Below are 25930 nucleotides of genomic sequence, written 5' to 3' on the forward strand. Positions count from 1 at the left end.
GAACAGCATGAATTCAAGGTGCCAGGTATGGAAAATGAAGCTCTCTTTATGAAGTAGGATATTCTCTCTTTCTCTTTGTGCCCTGAATGAACTTTATCTAGCCTGTTCAGTAAACCAACAAATATTAGTGGATATTATATATTACAGGTTGACTTGATTGACATGCAGAGTCAGCAAGACTCGGTTCATTTTGAACTACCAAGATCACCTAACTAAGTTTGTGAGCCTCCGACCTTTGAAGACGAAAACTGCTGAGGAGGTCGCCTACCACCTGGTAGACATATTCTGCGACAAAGGTGCTCCTCATATCCTACAATCTGACAATGGTCGAGAGTTTTGCAATAAGGCATGTTCAGCTGTGATGGGTTGTGGGGCTGGGGAAACTAAGAAGAAAAAATTTAGTATCGTTATTACCTCCGCCTTTGTTAAAGAGTGTCAGATTAGCTCAAAACCCATCAAATACATTAACATTCTGTTTTAAGAACTTTCACTTTACTTAATGCTGCTCGTATTTTTTCAACAGTTGATTACGGAAGTCCTCGTCCTGTGGCCCGGGTGCAAGTTAGTCCATGGCAAACCACGTCATTCTCAATCTCAAGGTTCTGTAGAAAGGGCTAACAAAGACGTTGAAGCAATACTTGCCTGCTGGCAAAAAGATTATAACACAACAAAATGGTCTGAGGACTGCGCTTCGTGCAATGGCAAAAGAACACACGGTTTCACAGAGGAATTGGGAGAACACCCTATGAAGCAATGTTTGGCCAGAAATCTCATCTTGGCGTTACTGCAACGAATTTACCGGAGGACGTAGTGGATGGATTAGAGACGGAGGAGCAGCTCGCTGAAGCATTAGCAGCTGATAACATTCAGGACAGCACAACTTCCATGTGCAAGGACTGTGGAGGTCCTTGCTCTATGGATGATGATATCTGCCATCTCTGTGAACGAAAGCTGGGGATTCAAGCTGAACGAGAAGGAGCTAGAAGAAAGCAACACAGTCAAGCAGAGAAAATGCAGCTGGTGTCAACTATGCGATTCAAGAAAGCGGAGGTCGGTGACAGTGTAATGGTTCCGATCCTCTTGTTGATCGTGGGCGCGCAGAATTCTAATGCGAAGGCTGTTGTACTTCAAGTGGATGACAGTGGGACATGCAAACTTGGAACGAGGCACGGATTTTGAAACAACTTTACTGAGAAATCAGTTCACTCCTTGTGAGCAGCAGTTCCTGTCAATTGATGATGTGCCCCAGGAAAAAGAGATAAGCTTACGTGAAGTAGCAAATGCAGATTCTGTGGGCCATGGACAAGGATTTATAAAGTGTACCTGCTCTATGTCTTGTAATAACAACAGATGTAAGTGTTTTAAAAAAAAGAATGTTTGCAACAGCCGATGCAAATGTGGTTCTTCATGTAAAAACAAGTAAACTTTAATAATTATAAATTGCTTCTTTATCTTTGTATTAAAATTTGTTTATTCTTCTATAGTAATGTCAACTATTTTGGTAAAGTACTTGAATACTTGATATAAAACAATATTTATTTATTGAAATAAAATAGAAATGGTCAACGTCTACACTTTTTCATCCAAAATGAAAGAACCTTTACTGATGCCCGACTGAGAACTAACTGCCAGTTGCTGTGGTTATATATTTTGTTATTTTGCAAAGTGACATCCTAAGTTATGGGGGATTTTGCAAAACACCCGGTTATCATGTTTTTTTGCAAAGTAACCTGACATTTTTGCAAAATAACCTTTTTGTGTGTTTTTTTGCAAAGTAACCACACGATTAAGGTGATTTTACAAACATACCATGATTTTGGTATGTTTGCAATGATTGGGAATTTTGCAAAATCACCGATTTCGCAAAATAACCGCAACATATATATATATATATATATATATATATATATATATATATATATATATATATATATATATATATATATATATATATATATATATATATATAATAAATTATTTATTTATTTATAAATTCTTATTTTTATTTTTTATTTATTGATTTGTTTATACACTTAGTTTCTTTGAGACATTTTTCTTTTTTCCCCACTATGTCCTTTATCTTCCCTGAGGCATATGCTATGCTTATGCCTGCCTTCAATAGCATTTCCGTCATTCTGACCACGACTTTAGTGTACGGAACAACTAAGTATTCTCCGTTTTCTTTTTCTTGACGTTTTTTCTTGGATATTATCATTATTATGACTTTGTTCATTAGTTTTTGGGGAAGGCCCAATGGATCTAAAAGTTTTTGGAAGGCCTGTGTTACATATGCTATTTCTTGATCCAAAAACTTGTTGCTCCATATCCTAAGTGCCCTTAGGTAGAAACCTATCATCACTCCTGACTTCATTCTATCACTGTAGCCAGATAGGTAATGGATGAATTTTGTTGTCTGCTTTCATTTCCACCGTAAACTGTATGCACACATTCACTTTAAGTTTCCTCAGCTTGTTTTCAATATTTCTGTTATCCGGTACCACCACTAGTATATCATCCAAGTGATGAAACCACTTCGAATTTCTCCCCGTAATACGCACAAACTCGTCTCTTTCTAACATCTCCATAAAAAGGGAGGCCATCACTGAACTAAGAGGGGACCCCATGGCCAAGCTGTGATGTTGCATGTACTCTTGGCCTTCAAACAGCACCAAAATCTATGCACAAATTCACTAACTGCACATAATCTGCTTTGTTTATATACAGATCATTATCACTTCTATTTTCCACTGTTTTACTCACTGCATTCATAGCTCTTTCCACAGGCATATTAGTGAAGAGAGATTTCACATCAAAGCTCACCAGGTTCTTTCCTATTAAGTTCACCCATTGCAATCGTTGAATAAGGTTCATGGAGTTTCGTAAGTGTATGTCGCTCATCACGCCCAATAATGCAGACAGAGGCTTTGATAATACTTTGGCAAGTCTGTGAGGTGCACTGCCAATCCCAAAAGTGATGGGTCTCATTGGTATGCTAGGTTTGTGTATCTTCGGTAATCCTCGTGTTCTCGATGGTTTTGGGGTCTCCTGAAGTCCTAATAGCGCCTTCTCTTCCTCTGTATGGGTCAATATCTTCCTGGCTTTCTTTTTTAACTCTTTAGCTTCCTTTATCGCAAATCTGGTTTTCATTTTCTTGTAGGTACTCATTGTGCAACAATTCATTCATTTTCTCTATGTAGTCAACCTTATTCAGTATTATGATGTCGCCACCTTTATCTGCTTGCGTTATGAACAGGTCGTCTCGTCTGCTGAGGCTTTTCACTGGTTCTATGAATCTCCATGGGATGCTGTATTCATTGCTAATAAAGGCTTGGTAGTATGCAATGATGCCTTGTTTGAACCCCTTGTCTGTCTTTTTCTTTCCATTTATAGTTTTTGTTAATGAAGTCACTATAGTCTCCTTTGTAGATGCCAGTCTCAAATTTTAGCCCCAGTGAGAGAACTTGCACTTCAATGTCAGTGAGCTGTACATCAGATAATGTTCTTGATGAGGCTCACATGTCATACTTTGTTCTAACCTTATTTTTTTCAGGGAAACCCATATGATAAAATTTGTCTCATCATAAGCTTTCCATTGGTATATAATACTTTATGATTATTCCTTTTTTTTCTGTGCTACAATTGCTCAAGATCAATCCTAAATATGTACTTCAAAACTACAATACTGGCATGTTGACCCCTATTGCATGGGGCTCTTCATTTATAAAAGGAATGAAGTTTCAGGAATTATACAAGAGAAAAGTGAAGGTGGTAGACAAATCTCAGGTGGACCCAGGAATACTTTACTTCTCTTATGTTTTGACTATGTCTTCCTCAGAGAGATACAGTACAACCCAAGATGATGCAGTATATACAGGTGTGTTCCAAGAGGCATCACGTATATAAAAATTTGTGTAAAACAAACGTGTAATTCTCATGTTAACAATAGATAATAGGGGGATACGGGATGTGGTCTAAAAAAATTTTACAAAATACTCTATTTGGCTAAATTAATGTTTTTATTATTTACCATTCTAAATACTAGAAGTGTACTAAAAGTACAGGGGATCCTTATGATTTGACCGTTCGCAGTTCAAATTATCGCCAATTCGAACTCAGTTAATTAATACCCAATCCTCAAGATTCGACCGACTGACTCACCAATTTGACATTCATATCTCGTGCGCCACCCACCCGGTCAAATCCACCGCCAGGCGGAAGTGTAAATCAATGCTACCCTGTGCCAAGGCTGCCACTCATAGGGGAAATCCCCTACAATAGGTGATTTTAGCCTAATGTAGGGGGTAGGGGATGCCTACGAGGAAAAATAGCAATTTGTAAGGGAAACTAGTTTATTGACTATGCAGGGGAATTTTTTTTTTTTTTTTTTAATTTCAAACACTAAATATTTGTCTGCACACCCATTACAGTTTATGAAATATGGATTTTATATATATATATATATATATATATATATATATATATATATATATATATATATATATATATATATATATATATATATATATATATATATATATATATATATATATATATATATATATATATATATATATATATATATATATATATATATATATATATATATATATGACGCAACATGTGGGAGTATGGTGCAATGTGGCAAGGCGCTCCATTAGGACGAGAGTCAATCGCTTATTCCCGCGTACATCGTCCAGTCTGACATGATAATACAGGCAACCCCCGGTTAACGAAGTGGTTATGTTCCTAAAAACACTTTAGCGAAACTTCGTTGTTTAACTGATTATAATAAGTTTAACCCCTGACTTAAACTTCCACTGAGAGTAAGCAAAGCGAGAGTGCATCATAGTACGGTGAAAGGTTTAATGAAAGTAAAATTTATGAAGTTTAACATTTAGGCAGTTAAATTTAATATAAGTCATTATAATGTACACTAATGTATGTCATTATAATGTACAGTAATGTATGTATGTACGTAGCTTTATAATGTTGATGATCTTAAATTTACGAAGGGAGGGAGAGTGAAACGGGAAAGACACTAATCGGCAACCTGTGGAATGTAAACATAGGGCGCATCATTGTACCGCATACAAAACTTATGTACCACATTTCCACAAGGCTTTCCATTTTATCCATTGTAGAGTCACGAGTTCAGGTGGTTCTTTTAGCTTGCAAGGAAGATACAGTCTCACCAGCCTTCTTAATAGTCTGCTGACTTGAAAATAGTAGAGACAGTAGATGGAGTCAAGATGGTGGCCAGCAGTGCTATAGTTTTCTCACCTCTCTCATGTCTGTGAATAATATCCAGCTTCACTTCGAGAGTAAGAGACTTACTGGTCTTAGGAATGCTAGGCCACATTGCAAGGAGTTTTGGTGGTACGTTGAGTGAGTGAAGACGAGCTGCTGCTGACGCTGTTATGGGAGTGAGTGGTGCGTGTTGTCCACGAGACTTGATCTTGATCTTGATTCTACAGGTCTCCCAGGGTTTCTCCTGAGGCAGCCCTTAGTATTTGCGGCTGCTAGTGTATTCAAAAGCTTGTCGGCTTGCGTGATACGGCGAGGCTTTCAAACTTGGAAAAAATTACCTGGATAAAACTTCGTTAAAGTGAGTTTGGTATTCGTTAAATGAGCAGATGGTAGTAAAATGAAACCTTCGTTGTAGTGAAATTTCGTTGTGTGAACCTTCATTAAACGGGGGTTGCCTGTATACAGAAGAAAAGTTAATTTTTCGATACCAGAAAGTTTTTTTAATTTCTTTTGTAGTAAAAGAATAAAACTGCAAAAAGTATAAATACGTTTATTTTCACACAGTAATATATGCATGTACAAAAAGGAATTTTGGGATTGGCGTAGGTGAAAATAGGGAAAAATGTGCACGAGTGGTAGGTGAAAGTAGGAGAAAATGCACGTGAAAGGTAGGGAGAAAAGAAAATTAAGAGTGGCAGCCTTGCGACCTGTGTGTCGTTTATTCTGCGTCACTCTCGCCCCAGCCAGCGTTGCCCAGCCCTAAGAAGCACAACTTCCTGCCTTTCAAAGATAAGCTTGAGCTTATAAGAAAGTGTGAGGCAGGTATAGTTCACAGTGTTGTTGCAGTGCAAATGGGTGTCCCTAGATCAACAGTATCAATAATTTGGTAGAACAGGGACAAGTACCGCAAGACCGCTGCATCATGCAAGTGTTTTTATTTCCAAAAATGTAATGTACAGCACCCTAATGTGTTTAATAAAAAAAAAGTTAGATATAAATGAATTACTGATTTAGTCTGAGTGTTTTTAAAGGTTATAGTGATGTTTTGTGGGGTCTAGGCTGGAGGTTGGTTCCTATCCCCCCTAATATGGGAAAAATTGCTTCACGATTCAAATTAACGCTGATTCGACTGATAAAAGACTGCCGTCAAAGACGGTAGTAATGAAATACCATGGTATTTCATTACTAATTCACTATCATTCACTGCCACGGAGTCCAGGTTATCCTCATGGCATGAGTGTGTATGAATACTAAGATATGATATCCATTATAGCAGGCAATAGAGAAATGGAAACATAAATTTCGTGGTGAAGGACAACATGCCAAGCTAAAAGGGTCACAAGAAGAAGAAGAAGCGGCCGAGTCGCCGTGAGTCTCCGCATTGTCTGAGACCGATCTCTTCTCTGCTTTATTTTTTGGTATTCCATGTAAGATTTCACTTTATGCATTACAAAACAATCCTTTCTTGGGGGCAAGGTTTGTAAAAAGCTAATAGAAATGTTTTGTGAACATAAATGCATATAAAAGACAGAAACACCACCTCCAGAGGTGCCAGAGGTGGTGTTCCCAGCAACCTCATCACCGTCCTTCCAAGCGTTCATGGATGCCATTTCGCAGCAGGAAGTTGCTCTGATGTTGTTAAAGAATCTTGGATCCAGCTCCAGGAGCGCTAGAGACAGAGGCAGGGAGCCAGCCAATTACAGCGAAGCTGCCATGTTCAGCCCTTCACCCGGCAAATTCAAACCCAGAAAATTTGCTAAAACGGATGTGGTTGTACGTTATGCGGACTCTTTGGTCCTCTTAACAGGGCCTGGCAACCAGCGGGATTTTTTTTTTCCAACACTTTGTTTGCCCTTGGCCAGTGCCCTTGTAATGTAAAAAAAAAAAAAAAAAAAAAAAAAAACTTTATATAGTATGTTAAACCGGAAATTCGTTAGACAAATGTTCGTTAAGCGGAGTATTACTGTATACAATAATAAGAAAACTTTTGGATGTATGGCACATGTTGATTAGTTTTCAAGAGACTACAGATATGAGCGAGCACATGTGACAACACTGCCTGTGAGAGGGTCACGTAGCCATGTAGCCTTGTAGTAAACAGTTGTCTTTTTGTTGTCAGTTGTCTTTCGTGTGTGCTCTCATGCACAACTACGAATATGCCTCTTCTAGACAATGAACTACTTAACATAAAATACCAGATAGCAAAAATTTCTTTCCACATTCGGTACAAAAGCTGAAACTTCTCTTCATCAAGCTCTTGTTGCTTTGCAACTACATAAACACTTTGAGCTTCTACATTATCTTTAAGATAAAGATACAGATGTATCCAGAATTTCTTTCTTTTTCTTCTTCTGTGGGCGATTATAACACCAATCAAAGCAACAATAACCTCCTCATCCGATCATGCCATCTTGCAGACTGTGAAGTGAACTGCCACCCTAAAACGCGTGGCAACATGCTACCTTGGTCTGAAATCACTGTGCGAGGATGACGCAGCCCTGCCAGATGTGGCACTTTTTGCACCTGTGCCTTATGGAACACTACAATTGCTGCCACATCTCTGCGGTGTTCCAGTGAATCGAGAGGACGCTCGGGCTCTGGGTGAGGTGAGGGTGCAGCATCTACTAGCCGTAAGGCGTGGCATTGGATGCTGTCCAGCCTCCTTCTGTGTATGGTGGCACAGGACATCCAGGAGAGTGCTGCATACTCCAGGTGGGGCCGCACCTGTGCCTTGTACAGCAGCAGCCTCCCCTACCTGTCGAGGAAGCTGGCCACCCTTCTCAGCGCGGAGATCCTGTGAGAGGCTTTCTTGGCAATGGTTTTGACATGGCTGTCAAACCCCAGCCCTCGATCCACCTCCACTCCAAGTATCTTCACGTCTTCTTGGAGTGGAGAGCAGCAGCGCCAAAAGACAACTTTCCTGCCATTGCTGCCATGGCGGCTGGGGACCGAGAGACAACCATTGCTTGTGTCTTCTCCGGCGCGAATGTCACTTGCCAGCGAGCACCCCACTCCTCTATCACTGTAGCTGCTGATTGATGGCCTCAGCAGCCCGCCCACTGTCCTGGCGTGGATAGGTATAGGAGAGGGTGCAGTCATCAGCATAGGCCATGACTCCTGGCAGTAGCTGGAGAAGATCATCCACGTAGATATTCCACAGGAGTGGGCCAAGAATTGAACCCTGTGGCACTGATGCCTCCACAGGCAGGGACTCAGATGTTTGCCCGTTGACAACCACCTTGAGGCTTCTGTCCTGCAGGTAATTTCCCAGGAGTCGTAGCAAGCCACCCTGGATGCCTTTAGCACGAAGCTTTTCTAGTAATCCGTTGTGCCATACTTTATCAAAAGCTCCTGCTATGTCCAAAGCAACCACTATAGTGTCCTTGCCGTCGTCGAGGGCGTCCTGCCACTGCCTGGTGAGAAGCATCATTAGGTCAGAGGTTGACCTTCCAGGTCTGAACCCAAACTGTTGGTCTGAGAGGAGGGCATTGTCCTTGAGATGGCTACACACCACCTCTGCCACGACCCTCTCAAACACTTTACCCACCACTGATAACAGGGATATTGGTCTGTAGTTTTTGGGTCCGTCCTGAGCTTTTTTGTGTATGGGAACCATCTGAGCTTCCTTCCATACTGAAGGCCAGACGTTTTCCTATCCACAAGTTGTGAAGATTTGGATGAGAGGGGCAGCCAGTTCCTGGGAGCATCGCTTCAGCAGGTGTGGGCTGATATCGTCAGGGCTGGTGGCTTTCTGTGTGTTGAGCCCTCGTAATAATCACTTCACCTGCTGATGCGTCACCTCCACCATGGTGACAGTCTTCTCGCACTGCTGGACCAGCTAAGGCAGTGGTTGCTGTGGATTCCTCACCTTCATTTTCCAGCAAACAAGGAAGCCAGCAACTGTGCCCTCTCCTTACTGCTGGTGGCGACAGTACCATCCTGCTTGCTGAGAGGAGGGATGGATTCTTGGTGGCCAGTTCCCTGTCTGTCCTTAACAAGCGACCACCAAGTTTGGTTTCCTACGCCAGGGCCACACAGTTTCCGGTGCAGGTTTTCCTCCCACTTCTTTATGGCCCACTTGCTGGTTACCACCATCCTTCTGCATGCCGCCCTGTGCAGGTCCTTGTTGCGCTGAGTCGGGTTCCTTTTGTAGCGGAGCCAGGTAGCATACTTTGCCTCTCTCTCTCTCTCTCTCTCTCTCTCTCTCTCTCTCTCTCTCTCTCTCTCTCTCTCTCCTATTCAGCCAAGAGTGTAAGACATGGTAAGTGATCCTCTGCATCAGTATGTATGATTATAGAGTTGGTTGTCCTATGGTGGCACAGGTCATCCTTGTGTTCTTATTTTCTCCCCTCAAACCCCCTTCACCATTTCCCCATAGTACACCACCACACACTAACCAGAGGGGATCTTGGATGTGGAATTCCTGTCTGTGATTCACTATCCATTATGCTTCTTGTCAATGCAGCATATATGAAGAGGATAGATAGCCTTAACACAGTTAAAGCATACCTTTTTAAATTTTTTTGCATCCATAACTAATATTTATAAAGAAAATAATTAAGGGATAATTCTGTTAATTTCCCCACTAATAGATATCTGTAGCCTTCAACCAAAGCAATCCACATAGCCCTATCAACCATACCTTCTGAGACAGGATTAGTCAAGCCAACCATACTTTCCTACATGTGAAGATATGGTTGGTGGGGCTGTGTGAACTGGGTTACTTGAATCAGAAAGTAAGGAAGCAAGATTATGCAATTGTGATGTACAACAGTGTGACTTGTGAACTGATAGAATGCATAATGAAGAATGTAAGTGGAGATGTACAGGAAACACTAAGAAGATTTTTGAAATATTTAAGTGAAATAAGAAGAGTGGCTGGACTGACACTAAAGAATTTGAAAGGAAAAATACATGTTAGAGAGATTATAGAACTACCCTAAACAGTATCCCCTTTAGCCCATAAATTCCCGTGAAAAAAGCCCACATGGTATAAAAAAAAAAAAAAAAAAAAATGTGAACTGCATAATAATAAATAAATAAATGAAATAGGAATATTAGTGATGAGAAATGCAAGTGAATGAGAAATGGAAGCAAAAAGCACATAATAAATGGAGGACAAAGATGGAAAGATGTGTTATATTTGAGGATTACTGACGAAGATTTATCATGTCTAAAACAAGTGATCAGCTAAATACTTATGAAGTTTTACTGAACCTGGTGAAATGTCTTAACAGTATCTTACCGTGTGCAGTTGAACTTTGGCTCCTGGGGAGCAATGTAACGGTAATGAAGAGGATCCAGTAATGGCAAGGGGGGCAGGGCTCCCTCCAAGATGCGAGGTTGAGCTCCAGAGGTGTTCACATTGTTTGACTCTCCATTAGCAAATTCATACTGATGAAATAATATGGCAATTAGTTGTAAGACTAATGAGTTTCATAATCCCAAATTGGGATAGTATTACTATCTAAGCCAGAAATAATTAATTTTTTTACATATCCATGAAAGGAGGAAAAATATTTGCTATAAATGAATGCAGTAGACTCCCATTTGACTGGATTGTAAACACCCAAAGATATTACATGCCTAGATTTTCATGACTGAACACACACAGACACACACACACACACACTGGCAGAAAAAGTTTGTGAAGTAATTGATGCCTCATTAAGGGAAGGTGTAGTGCCCCAAGACTGGAAAAGAGCTAACATTGTCCCAATCTATAAATCAGGTAACAAGAGAGACCCATTGAACTATAGACCAGTGTCACTTACAAGTGTGGTAGCTAAGATGTGTGAGAGGGTGGTGAAGAATAGATGGACAGACTTCTTGGAGAAAAATGACATACTTTGTGAGTGTCAATTTGGTTTTAGAAAAGGGCGTTCATGCACGACAAACCTGATATGTTACTATTCGAGGGTGATAGATGTAATACAGGAAAGAGATGGTTGGGCTGATGGAATATATCTGGATTTAAAAAAGGCCTTTGATAAGGTACCACACCGGAGACTGATCTGGAAACTTGAAATGGTAGGAGGAGTGCATGGCAGTTTACTAAAATGGATGGAAGACTTTTGGTAGGAAGAGAAATGAGAACAATAATTAAGGACAGACCATCAGAATGGGGCTTGGTGGAGAGTGGAGTTCCACAGGGATCAGTGTTGGCACCAGTAATGTTCGCGGTCTACATAAATGACATGGTGGATGGGGTGTCCAGTTATGTGAGCCTATTTGCAGACGATGCAAAATTGTTAAGAAAAGTGAGATGTGACAAAGATTGCGAACTACTCCAGGAAGACTTGGACAGAATATGGAAATGGAGCTGTACATGGCAAATGGAGTTCAACACGACAAAATGCAAGAAAATAGAGTTTGGCAAGAGTGAAAGAAGAATCAGGAGTATGTACAAGATAGGAAATGAAGACATAAAACCAGTCATGAAGAAAAAGACCTTGGGGTGACAATTACCAATGACCTATCGCCAGAGAGACATATAAACAAAATAATTGGAGAAGTATTGAACTTATTGAGGAACATAAGAGTGGCGTCAGATATTTAGATGAAGAAATGATGAAGAAAATAATTACTGCAATGATAAGACCGAGGCTTGAATATGCAACAATACAGTGGGCTCCGAACTTAAAGAAACACATAAGGAAACTAGAGAAAGTACAGAGGGCTGCAACAAAAATGGTGCCTGACTTAAGAGATTTGACTTATGAAGACAGACTGAAAAGAATGCAACTTCCGACCCTGGAAAACAGAAGAGAAAGGGGAGACCTGATAGCAATATACAGAGTGATGATTGGCATGGAAAAAATGGATAGGGAAGATCTGTGTATGTGGAATGAAAGAATGTCGAGAGGGCATGGGAAAAACTAAAATGGCCACTTATAGGAGAGATGTGAAAAATATAGCTTCCCTCATAGAAGGGTGGAAGCATGGAATAGTTTAGACGTGGAAGTGGTCAACGCAAGGAATATTCATGATTTTAAGAAAAAGCTGGACATTAATAGATATGGAGACGGGACAACACGAGCATAGCTCTTTTCCCGTATGTTACAATTAGGTAAATACAATTAGGTAAATACACACAGTACCAAATGGTGATGAGAAATACTCTAGACAGAATGAAGCAAGAACTCATCAGAAAGGATAGAGTGATGATAGTTGGAGACTTTAATTACAAAGAAATAGTGTGGGAAGACTACGAAGTGGTGAACGGTGGTGAGTGGGCAGAAGAATTGTTAAAGGTAGCAACAAATAACTTGATGACACAGTGGGTGAGATCACCAACAAAGTGCAGGGGACAAGATGTTGCAGCAAGGTTGGATTTGGTATTTACCAGGGAATCTCTAAAAGAGGAAATTGAACATGAATGTCCCTTGGGGAAAAGCGATCATGATGTCCTAAGCTTTGAGCTGGATACAGAATTAAGCACGAATAAGATTGTGGAACAGGGAGGAAAAATTAAATTATACTAGGGCAAATTATAACCATATAAGGGAGTTCTTTAATGAAATTGACTGGTCCGTGGTATACCAGGAAAGGGATATGCAATTGAAATACGATAAATTTATGGATTTGTATAACTCTGCTGTGAAAAGTTTGTGCCATATCACAGAAAGAGGACTTTAAATAATAAACAGTGGTTTAATAGAAATTGTGAAGAAGCAAAAAGAACAAAGAAAAGGCATGGAAGAAACTTAAGAAAACAGTGATGTATTATCAAGAGAAGTCTACAAAACAGCAAGGAATAGATATGTTGAAGTAAGGAGAACAGCACAGAAGGAATATGAACAGAGGGTGGTGGAAAACTGTGATAGTGACCCAAAATGTTTTACAAATTCATAAATGGAAAACTAAATAAAAGGGAGGCAATAGAAAAGGTAAAAACGGGAAGAAGTATATGAAGATGCTGGAGATATAGCTGAAATTTTGAACGACAACTTTTGCAAAGTGTTTACAAAGGAGGAGCATTTTATGGGAGGAAGGCCTATGGAAATAAAGCAAATGCAGGACATCATGGTTACTAAGGAAGATGTAAGGAAAATTATAAGCAATCTGGATATTAATAAATCAATGGGGCCTGATGGCATATCTGGGAGGTTGCTAAATGAATGTAAGGATCAATTGTTGAACCCGTATTTGATATTGTGGAAACCTCCATACGAACAGGATTAGTCCCGAAAGAGTGGAAAAGAGCTGACATTGTGCCTATATATAAGAATGGTAGTAGAATGGAACCGCTAAATTATAGACCAGTATCGTTGACTAGTATATTGTGCAAGGTATGTGAAGAAGTAATTAAAGCTAAGTGGAGTGAGTATCTAGAAAGTGAAAACATTCTGAGTGAAAGGCAGTTTGGTTTCAGAAAAGGAAGATCGTATGTATCCAATTTATTATGTTTTTATTCAAGAGTGACTGACATACTACAACATAGAGAGGGATGGGTGGATGCTATCTACCTGGACTTGAGAAAGGCCTTTGATAAAGTACCACACAATAGACTGATGTGGAAACTAAAGAAGATTGGAGGAGTAAATGATAAACTAGCAAAATGGATGGAAAATTACTTAATGGGAAGAGAAATGAGAACAGTGGTGAGAGGAAGGAAGTCCGAGTGGAAGAAGGTAACCAGTGGAGTTCCACAAGGGTCAGTGCTGGGTCCCATCATGTTTTTGACTTATGTTAATGATATGCCAGTAGGAATTGACAGTTACATGAACATGTTTGTGGACGATACTAAAATTATGAGGAGAGTAAAGAATGTGGAAGATTGTAACAAGTTACAAGAAGATCTTGATAAAATATATGTGGAGTAAGGAGTGGCAGATGGAATTTAATATAGACAAGACCCATGTTATGAAAATGGGAAGAAGTAGATATAGACCAAATAGGGATTACAGGCTGGGTGATGAGAAAATTAAAGAGACCAATGAGGAGAAAGACTTAGGAGTAACTGCAAAACACTTTGTCACCGGAGAAACACATTAACAAGATTTTTGGAAAACATAACATGCTTCAAAATATTGGCCTTGCATTCCACTACCTAGATGAAGGAATGATGAAGAAGATATTATGTACCTTAAGACCACCGCATATGAAGAAAAGTGTGAAGAAGGTGGAAAGGGTACAGAGGCTGGCAACAAGGATGGTACCAGGACTCAGGGAGTTAGACTATGAGGAAAGACTGAGAAAGCTGGGGCTGACCACATTAGAAGAGAGAAGAACAAGAGGAGACATGATAACTATGTATAAATTGGTGAACAAGATTGACATACTGGACAGAGAGTTGATAAAGGTGACCACAAGTAATCATCTCCAAGGACATGGAAAAAAGCTAATAAAGGACATCTGTCTAAATGACGTGAGAAAATACAGTTTCCGCATCGTAGCATTGATAAGTGGAATAAACTGAGCAGTGATGTCGTTGACGCGTGTGTGTCAATCAGATGAAAGAGAGATATGACAGGAATGGACAAGGAGACAGGACACAGAGAGCTTAGCTCGGGCCCTGTAATACACAAATAGGTAAATACAGAGAGAGAGAGAGAGAGAGAGAGAGAGAGAGAGAGAGAGAGAGAGAGAGAGAGAGAGAGAGAGAGAGAGAGAGAGAGAGAGAGAGAGAGAGAGAGAGAGAGAGATCTAAATTGGATTATTTTTTTTACGTACTTGTAATGGTGTTGAGGCTGAAGATGCCATATCAGCCAAAACACCTCTTGGGGGAACATGCAGTGGCAGTTCCTGACACATAACTTGGGTCTCCAGCAACACACACTCATCTGTGAGATAATCATTTCCTTTAAAATATATAAGAAAAGGGTAAATTGATTCAGCTAGATATTGCTGACTATCCAACAGTGGGCAAACCAGCATGTATTGCACATTGGAAATCATTCTGACCAGTATAGAATAACTGCAAGAGAAGTATGCTGTTAAACAGTATTTCCTCTTACAGATGTTGCTATATATATTAAGCTATTATGGCATCATTAAATATTTAGAGACAATAAGAAGAGGAAATACACACACACACACACACACACACACACACACACACACACACACACACACATACACACGTATATATATATATATATATCATTGTTGGAGGATTTGTACTGAACTCTTATTGTAAATCAATCAATATTACATTCAATAAACATTTTTCAAAATTGAAATAAGAGATGCAGAAAACTTATATAAAATACTTATATAACTGTATACTGTACTAAGTCAAACAAAATTAAAAGAAAATTTGCAATTCTACTTATAAGGGAAATATCACAAGTCTTTGTTACAGCTAACATAAGTGTATGCTTATCACCCTAACCCAATGCCCATTTTCCACACATGTAATGTCAGGGTAGGAGGGCTGAATTGAATGAAAGTTACCATCAAAGATGAAATTATTGGACTGGCTAATACTTTAATTTTGATTAAATGCTGATTACTGTTTTTCATTGATGCATGGACCTTCCATGTTTGGAAAATGGAATTGTAGTTGGTGATGTTAATGACAGATGTACTTACTCTATGTACTTTGTTGGTCATATCTTGTGAAACCTCTTATGGATGCATGATAATGTATAAATTTACAGTTCGACCTATATGTATACATACATATCCTTATTCTATTTCTCAGTATAATGACAAAACTTATATATATATATATATATATATATATATATATATATATATATATATATATATATATATATATATATATAAACTAATAAGCTGATTCAAAAGAATAGTAAATTCTTAAACATTCATCAATGACAACACTTGTATAATTAATTATATAAATTAGTTTTAAAAATCTTCCTAAAGGCATGTGTGTTATTGGTAACTAAAATAGCTATACATATACTACATTATTTAAAACTATCCACTCAGAAGTTCATTATCAGGTTATTGATAATGACTTTGTATGTAACAAAGTCATCTTCAAGAACCTACACAATTCCACAAGAGGATAAGTGCCTCCTTGAATACTGATGGAAAATTACTGCCTAGCCATAAATTATGCCACAGTAGCTTGGGATATACTGGTGACATTGTACTAAATAATACCCTTCAAGTTCTGAACTGTACATGTTGCTTTGTGAGTTGGCTTTATGAGATCCTGTTGTAGACTTTTAAAACCTTACTTTATTTATGATGATCTGCTACTTGCAGATTAGGATGTAGAGTGATTCCATTGGCTTCCTAATGCTGTTGTTTCCTACTGTTACATTTCTTAATATAACTCTACAATGGAAATTACAACAATGCCAGTCCAACATATTTTATGTGTTTCTATTAAAAAATAGTCTATTATGAAAAAAAACCCAAGCCTATTAAGTTCTTTGAGACTATCAGAGAACAGGATAAATTGAAGTGATGACTGACATAAGCAACACTTAAAGAAAATCTCAGATCTGATCTGAATACTCCTCCTTACTGTGCTTATTCAAAAACTAAGTTGTACAGTTACACTAATTTGATAACAGCAAGAAAGCAAGAGATAACACAATCTGCCTAAATAGCTATATGTATATAAAACATTGATACTAGTAATTTTCTATGAGGCAACCTCATCTGCAGAGTCTTCCACCTTTCCTCCATGAACCACATGGATATCATCTTCTGTGGTGTCAGTCTCAGGATTGATAAACAAGAATACAGTGTTGTTTTGGGAACCGTGACTTTCCACAGACAGTGGTGTTGGCATGCTACATTCATAATACCCACTGGTTCTGGAGGTGTCAATCTTAGGAATGGCTTTTTCACGTTTTATATTTGGAAGATCACTGTCAATCTTGTCTACTTCTATAATTTCTGATTCTCCTATCTCTTCATGTTGCTCAGATATTGCTTCATTTATCTTCAGAGGGGATGATGTTTGGAGGGATTTTGTCTCTTGTGTTGAAATAAATGGCTCTTCTTCATCACTGCATGAACTCTCTGAAGTCTTGCTTTTCCTCTCATGATTTTCGGCATTTTTGGTATCCATTTTTGACTGATGATCTTGGTCATCCATCAATTTTACTTTCTCTTTTTCAGTATGAATCTCACACACAGTTTCATTCTTCTTTACCTCATTCGAGTCAATTGTGCTAATGAAGTCATTCAAAAACTCCCCAGACTGAGTTAATTTCTTTCTTTCCAAAGATGCAGTGGATTTAGAGAGGCTTTCCTTAGATTTTCCCAAGCTTTCTTTTTCTGAATGTGAATCAGCTGTTGCCTTCTTTACGTTGTCAGAGGAATTTTCAGATTTTTGTGATAAATTTCTCTGGCTGTCTTCTTTCTTAATTTCTACTTTGACAGCTGGTTGTAAGAGTGGGGAGCTTTCAATATTACTCATGGTTATTCTAGGGTGAGCACTCTCTTTCTTGAAGAATGGAAGGATCACAAAACAGAGGAATAGCCACAATAAAGAAACAATCAGCCAATAGAAGTGGTACCATAGTTGATGATGTGCTTCTATAAAAGTGCGTTGTACAGGTACCATGACAGGCATAAGTACAAATAGGTACAATGCATAGAAAGATGTGACAAACACTGGGTAAATCAGTGTCAGGAGAAAGACCACCAGCAGACGCTTTTCATCAGTGGTCCACCTCTTAAAGTTCGGGAAAACTGACTTGGTCATGATGAAATTGGTGAGTATAACTGTTCCACTTGTAGATAACCTGCACTAATTAAAAGTTGTTCGAGAAGGAATTTGGCTTCAAATCTATAATCCACAACTGAAAGACTCTCCTTCAACACAGTGTCAAGTGTATGAAGCAACTGCTACAAGTGTAACATCCTGTCCTGCTGAAGGGTAAAACACCACTATCACAGGATGCTGTTGATAAGGCTCCCTGCTCTCTAACATGAGTAGCTTACTTACACAAATTGGTATGGATTAAAAGTAGTCCATAATAAGTAACCACTCTCAGTTTCATAAGCAGAAAAAAAATATAAAGGCAATTTGAATTTGAATACTGCAAGATTTGTTGGAGGAGATGGTGAAAAAAACACAGGTGTAAGGAGTTGAGTATATTGAGTATATATATATATTTGGGAATATGCTCAACTCCTTACACCTATGTTTCTTTCCACCTTCTCCTCCAACTTGTCTGAGTGTCTATACTGCAAGATTTGTTAGGGAAATTTTAAACATTGATGAAATGTTACCCTACATCTATTGTTTTATCTTCAGTAACATGGATTCATCAATATGACAGTCTTTCAATATGTTATAAATTTCTACAAACTGAGACTCCATATAAGCCTGTTGATCTTTAGGTGACTTTGTAACAGGTGATCCAGGAAGAGAGGTGACATGAACAGATGAGCTTGAGGAGTTGCTTTTCATGGATGATACTGAACTTTGTCTTACAGGTGGTGTTGGTTTCCAGCCGACATTACGATAGTTAACTGAACCTTGACGGTTTAAGACAACCTTAATAAGGGATTCCTGAAGCTTCCCATTATCTTGATTGATAGTTTCCAAACCTTCTGAATGACTTTTTTCATCAATGTTCTCTAGATCTTTTTTCAGGTGTTCTGTTTCATTAGTCTTTGATGAGTCACTGGCAGGAGCTGAGAATTCAGACATCATGTGTCCCTTTAATGAACAAATATATCGCAGTAATAAAAATGTAAATGTAAGAAAGCTTATTTATTATGGCTCTTCTTTCTTTGAGTTATCTCTCAGTTCCTCTTCTTCATCATCTTCATCAATGCTCTTCCAGATTCTCCTTGTTTCTTCCAAAGAATATGCCTCAAGACTTGTATCTGAGTCCAATCTCACCAATGTGAGATATCTGTCAAAGGACTTGAGAGGAGGAAGACCTTGAAATGAATCTTGTTTTGATAATTGCTTCTGCAACTTATTTTCTTGGTTACTGGAGTCTATTTCTGCAACAAAATTAGCTTTAACACTTTGTCCTTCTCCAATTGATGGCTGAATAGTGGAGTATGATTTATTTATATCAGGAAAATCATGCTGGTACACAGTAGCTGTAGGCTGTTTCTTGTCCAATGTTGGTAAAACTTCTTCTGCAGTTACTTCTTCAGAATCAAACCCAAGATTATCAACATGATATCCATCATCATCAACAGTACTCAAAAGGTGTGTGCGACCAAGAGTGCCATAACATTTAGGTTGTATTACTGGATAACTTTTGGGTTCATGAATATAAAAATTTTGATCGTCATCATCTACACTTCCTTCCTTTGAGTTTTTTGGGGTGACTTGTGTTGTTACAGCAACTGTCCTCACAGGTGGGTTAGGAAGAGCAGCCAAACTGCAGGATTTGAGTTGATCTTTCTTTGCACTGATTGAATTTTTTGTCCGTTTCTTTTCACAAAATCTTTCAGTGTGTTTTGTCAACTGACAGTCTGCATCACTAAACACTTGGTTGGTCACTTCACAGTCTTGGTCACCAACTGTGTATCCCTTTGCTCGTCTAGCCCAAGTGCACACCAAAATAACAATCACTATCAAAAACACAAAGAGGCTGGAGGCAAAGGCAATACCCAAGGCGAAGAGTACACGACTCTTGGCCTCATGTGAGAGAGGAGACAGCTGCTGCTTAGTCTCATTTCCTGTTGACTGAGTATTTTGTAGTTCTGAATTAGGCAGTACCATAACTAAAATAATGAGAATAATTGTTGACACCAATAGTGGTACAATGACAGAGAGTAACAAAATGGCACTAAATTGTCTCTGCCCCATGTTCCGTGATCTAGTTCACATTTGGTTGATGAAACACTAATGTTGCTGGAGACATGAAGCTACATCAGTAAGTGAAGGTTGTGACTGAACACCAGATGTAAATACTACAGTTTGAAGTTATATAAACATTACTCTGGATACAATATGGAATATATGAAAACTCAATTTAACAAATGTACTAAACTTATGTTGACAATGTATATCTGTGTAAGTTGCCATTTTCATTTGATACTGTAAACAAGTAACATGTGGTAACTAATGTGAGGATGTGATAATGATAAACTCTGATAAACAAGTAGAGGAATCCCCACATCCTGTGCTCTCTCTCTCTCTCTCTCTCTCTCTCTCTCTCTCTCTCTCTCTCTCTCTCTCTCTTTATTGATGAGCAACTTTGAAAACTTTGGAGATCCTTCAAAAACACTTACAAAATAATGTATTCAATAAAAAATTTAGTTATGAAAATTTAAATTGGTGCAAGCATATCACAGTATAATACAAACAACCGAGTACTGTGTAAATTATCGTAGAATGGATTCTTAATAAAGTTTATGAGGTGGAGAGAGATACAGTCAAATCTAGATTAAAAGACAAATGCTGAGAGAGTTCAACTTAAAGATAGTTTTCTGATGATTATTCAACTTTCATCTGTTCATGCTCTTGTAAAAAGAAAACAAAGCTGAATTAAAAGTCCCAACATCCTCCTGTTCTTGTAATGCAACTGTGTGCAATTTTCTTTATCATAATAATGAGTTGTGAAACTGTTATTTAAGTTAATCATGCATTAAATACTATTTTCTAGTAACCAGAAACAAACAGGTTATCTACATAAACACATCACTAACAGCAAGATTTTCCAGTGACTTGAATAAAAATGTCAATATAATACTGTCAAGGATAAAGTTTGCAGCTGTGACATTACTGGGTTTACTTGAAAAGGACATACGGTCAACTCTTGATTAATGCAAGGGTTACGTTCCTGGAGATGTTGCTTTATTCAAACATAATTTTCCCATAGAAAACAGTAATAATAAGGGAGAGGATGGTTAGATTCCTGGTCACTGGGAAAATCTGCTTATTTTGAGGATTTTGTTATTTAAACCTTAAAAAAAAAACTATTAATACATCACTAAGTCATAGAAACAATAAAAACACGTTCTCATTTCATTACTTCTGATGGTACGCAATGTATTTCCCTCAGTTCTGTTGAATGGACAATCACTGAGGACTTTTCTCCCCTAGCATAGTGATCTAACACTTCCAACTTCTTTTCAAAAGTTAGTCTTCCTTGCTTTCTTGGAATCACTTTCGTGTAAGGGACACTTGGATGCCATAGTATAGGACACAAGGTGAAAATGCAGAGAAACTATCCATTCAATGCGGTTTAGCTTCAGAGTGAGGAGTGAGGTCTCATATATACATTTATATTCACAAAACAATATTTCTATTAGCTTTTTACAAGCCTTAACACCAACAAAGGATTGTTTTGTGATGCACAAAGTAAAATTTTGCATGGAACATGGAAAAGATAAAGCAGGAGATGAGGAGCCATTTGTGATTGGCAGTGGCCACTTCTTATTCTTCTTGTGACCACCTTTATCTTGCAAGTCGCTTTCACCACAATATTCTTGTTTCTTCCCCTCTATTGCCTGCTATGATGGATACACTCATATACAGTCGTGCCATGAGGATCACCTTGAAGGCATTGTTTAAGAATCTGGCTGAGAAGCCAGCAAGGGTGCGTGTGGCATCATCAAGTCAAGTTAACCCACGTTAAATTGAATTAAATTTAATTGTATCTCCTTAAATATCAAGATGCATTAAATTGAAATCACATTATTTAAACTCAATTTAGTCGCAAGTTGATTTTAAATAGTACGTTCAAAGAGGTGGAAAAAAAAAATTATTATGAGGAAAGACTGGGAAAGGTAAAGAGAAATGAATAAATACGTGAAAAGATAAAAGTGCTTCATATTTTTAGAAAGTTCTCACAAAAACAACATTCATATTCTGTGATCTCGTATTGTGGCACAAGCTGGTCAGGAAGAACATTTATTTTTTCACAATGGAAGCATTTCTTGTGTTGTGCTAACAGTTTGTGCTTTTTGGGAGGTATTTTGTCCAAATTCTTTTTGCCTGACCCTGGGTCTTAAGCAAGTGGCATCATATAGGGAGGCGGTGGTGTAGTGGATAAGGTGGTGAGTGTGGGATCGGGCAGATGTCCACGCATAGGTTCGAATCCCACCATGTTCAGCCTTAAACACTTTGCCATTTGTCGAGTGGTTTAAAGTTACCTACATGTCACCACGTTACCCAGGTTCTAGGTGGTTACACCCAAGATGAGCTTGAGTGGTGATATGGACTCTAATATCTAATATGGATACCACTATAAATAAAATTGCTTGTGCCACTAATGGGCAGAAGCTGAACAGTGCTTCCTACACACTCTTCAAGTGAGCCTACAGGCGCTATAGGCGTTAATGTAAAAAAAAAAAAAAAAAAAAAAATAATAATAATAATGCCACATGTCTAGCTCCTTATAAAACATTTTGAAAAGGATGAAATAGAACTTGTACGGCCACAGTGGTGCCTTGTCATAATGGAAGCTGGGGGTAAGGAGTCTGTTAAAATGAATTGTCCGTTGCAGAGCGTAGTTTGTCCGAGATACCCTTAATCACCCCCTTTTCCCTTTCTCCATAATTCTTTCTCTTTTCACAATGCAGAAAAATATTTTGAACATTTAAACTATCTTATTCATCATGTTTAACAATTTATTATTAAGTTTTAGATATTCTTTTCTTAAAAGATGCTGAAATAGGAGTTCATAATTATTTAAGTGTATAGTAAAATGAACACTTAGTGTATTAAAATCACATTTAAGCACAAAAATAACTGGCAAAAATGATTTCAGTTTATACACACACACACAAAAACAACCAACTTGCAAAGACGAATGTAGAATGACTCATGGAACGAAATGGAATAAATGTTTGCTAAGCAGCTTACTTTCCACTGCTGCAGCAATTGCTGTGTACTGTGGTGGTGAAACATGAGTGACTTCAACAACACAGCCATGTCATGGTGGGGAAATTTGGACAGTGCTCATTTCTGTCCTATACTCATTTCTTAATTTTTCTTCTGTGACTTTATATATATATATATATATATATATATATATATATATATATATATATATATATATATATATATATATATATATATATATATATATATATATATATATATATATATATATATATATATATATATATATATATATATATATATATATTTTTTTTTTTACATTACAAGGGCACTGGCCAAGGGAAAACAAAGTGTTGGAAAAAAAAATCCCACTGGTTGCCAGGCCCTGTTAAGAGGAAAGTAGAAAGAGAAAAAAAAAAAAAAAAATCTAAAAGGAGGGTCCAGTTAACGTAAGAGGTGTCTTGACACTCCTCTTTTGAAAGAGTTTAAGTCATAGGCAGGTGGAAATACAGACACAGGTAGAGAGTTCCAGAGTTTACCAGTGTAGGGAATGAAGGAGTGAAGATACTGGTTAACTCTTGCATTAGGAAGATGGACAGAATAGGGATGAGAAGAAGTAGAGAGTCTTGTGCAGCGAGGCCGCAGGAGGGGGGAAGGCATGCAGTTAGCAAGTTCAGAAGAGCAGACAGCATGAAAACAGCGGTAGAAGACAGATAAAGATGCAACATTGCGGCGGTGACTTAAAGAATCAAGACAGTCAGTTAGAGGAGAAGAGTTGATAAGACGAAAAGCTTTAGATTCCACCTTGTTTAGTAAAGCTGTGTGTGTGGATCCCCCCCAGACATGAGAGCCATACTCCATACACGGGCGGATAAGGCCCTTGTACAGAGCAAGCAGCTGGGAGGGAGAGAAAAATGGACGAAGACGCCATAGGACACCTAACTTCTTGGAAGCTGATTTAGCAAGAGTAGAGATGTGAAATTTCCAGTTTAGATTTTTAGTGAAGGATAGACCGAGTGTGTTTAATGTAGAGGAGAGGGGAAGTTGAGTGTTATTGAAGAAGAGAGGATAGTTGTCTGGAAGGTTATGTCGAGTAGATAGTTGTAGAAATTGAGTTTTGAGGCATTGAACAAAACCAGGTTTTCTCTGCCCCAATCAGAAACAAGTGAAAGATCAGAAGTTAGGCGTCCTATAGCATCTCGCCTTGAGTCATTTAATTGTTGTTGGGTTGGGCGTCTGTTGAACGCTGTTGAATAATGCAGGGTGGTATCATCAGCATAGGAGTGGATAGGGCATTGAGTCAGATTTAGGAGATCATTGATGAATAATAGAAAGAGAGTGGGTGATAGGACAGAACCCTGTGGAACACCACTGTTGATAGTTTTAGGGAAGAACAGTGACCGTCTACTACAGCAGCAATAGAACGATCGGAAAGGAAACTGGAGATGAAGGTACAGAGAGAAGGATAGAATCCGTAGGAGGGTAGTTTAGAAATTAAAGATTTGTGCCAGACTCTATCGAAGGCTTTCGATATGTCAAGGCCGACAGCAAAGGTTTCACCGAAGTCCCTAAAAGAGGATGACCAAGATTCAGTTAGGAAAGTAAGAAGATCACCAGTAGATCTGCCTTTACGGAAACCATACTGGCAATCAGAGAGAAGGTTGTGAGCTGATAGATGCCTCATTATATATATATATATATATATATATATATATATATATATATATATATATATATATATATATATATATATATATATATATATATATATATAAGTGTAGTTTAGGTAAGGTGGTGTAATAAAGTTGTGGTGTTTCAGCTAGCTTGTAGATAGTTGTTGTGATGGAGAGTGAGCTGATGGAGAGACAGCTGTTGTTGTGGGGAGAAGGATGTATTACACAAAGTAAGATAATAAACAGTAGGAAATTTACTTTCTTTTACTGTATCATCAAAAGGTACTTCTGCAATTATTTGTATTAAGGTAGAGAGGTTGAAATCACTTTTGAGTTGTTGAGCATCATTTCAAGACTTATTAAATATAGTAGTGCAATATAGGTTTTTAAATTTAACCACTTCACTCCAGCCAACAGAAAACAGCTCCTGGTGCCATATCTGTGCTAGGTCAGGGTGGGGAGATACTTGACTCAAAGGGAGCTCTCTCTCTCTCTCTCTCTCTCTCTCTCTCTCTCTCTCTCTCTCTCTCTCTCCCCACTACGAAAATAATGATGGTAAATGATTTTTCATAACAGCTATGTACAATAAGAAATAAACCCACTCAAATTTTAGGGAAAAAATTAGTCTGCCTTCTCAAGGCTATTTTCTTAAGATGACAAATGAAAGAAAATGTAAATTTTTAAAGTAAACTGATCTACTGGTACCATAAAAAAAGAATTTTAAATATAATTATTTCCAGCATGGCACATCAGCACTCATCCTGATATAAGAGAGTCGTACATCTTTGTAATAATGATGAAAATAAAGTATGCCATTGTATCATATACGACCTATATTCTGAGAGATCCCATACAGTATCCGGGAAAGCAAACACTCTTCTTAACAGAAAGCAGCCATGACGCAATATGAGTGTCATTGGATATGTCATGAGTGCCCTGATGATGCAAAATATGTGTCATTGTGTTGAAGGGATTAAAAACAGCTTTTACATCATATGATATAAGTCACAGGCAAATGCTGTTCTTTATATATGTCATAATTTATGCTAGGTAAAAACTAGTCAATAGGCATCTCAGTACACACCACAGGGGGTGCATATTCATTAGTCAAAGCACAAAAACTTTCAAGAGAAATTATTGAATATCCTACAACCTAAGCTGTGGTTTGCACTTGTCCACTCTCCAGCCTCAGCTGTGGTTTGTAGTTTACGGGTTAAGGATAACACACTTCCTGAGCAGCGTATGCTACCACAACCCAAGATCAGCATTCACTGACTAAATGTACAATGATGGTAAACAACTACGTATTGAG

The 25930-nt window shown here is 38.2% G+C and overlaps 2 protein-coding genes across 2 annotated transcripts in view; one reads left to right on the forward strand and one right to left on the reverse strand.

The window, feature by feature from the left end:
* Positions 1–25930, forward strand: part of LOC123517713 (zinc finger protein 524-like) — a 76320-nt gene that overhangs the window by 38561 nt on the left and 11829 nt on the right. The gene's annotated exons all lie outside the window — the stretch shown is intronic.
* The window catches only part of LOC123517712 (mediator of RNA polymerase II transcription subunit 16-like), a 92577-nt gene that overhangs the window by 8566 nt on the left and 58081 nt on the right, over positions 1–25930 (reverse strand). The window contains exons 15-16 of the mRNA XM_045278070.1: positions 14923–15032; positions 10493–10641 (exon numbers count right to left, since the gene is read on the reverse strand). Of these exons, the coding sequence (XP_045134005.1) occupies positions 10493–10641; positions 14923–15032 (259 nt within the window). The remainder of the gene's footprint in view (positions 1–10492; positions 10642–14922; positions 15033–25930) is intronic.

Source organism: Portunus trituberculatus, chromosome 42 (genome assembly GCF_017591435.1).
Source record: "Portunus trituberculatus isolate SZX2019 chromosome 42, ASM1759143v1, whole genome shotgun sequence".
Lineage (NCBI taxonomy): Eukaryota > Metazoa > Arthropoda > Malacostraca > Decapoda > Portunidae > Portunus > Portunus trituberculatus.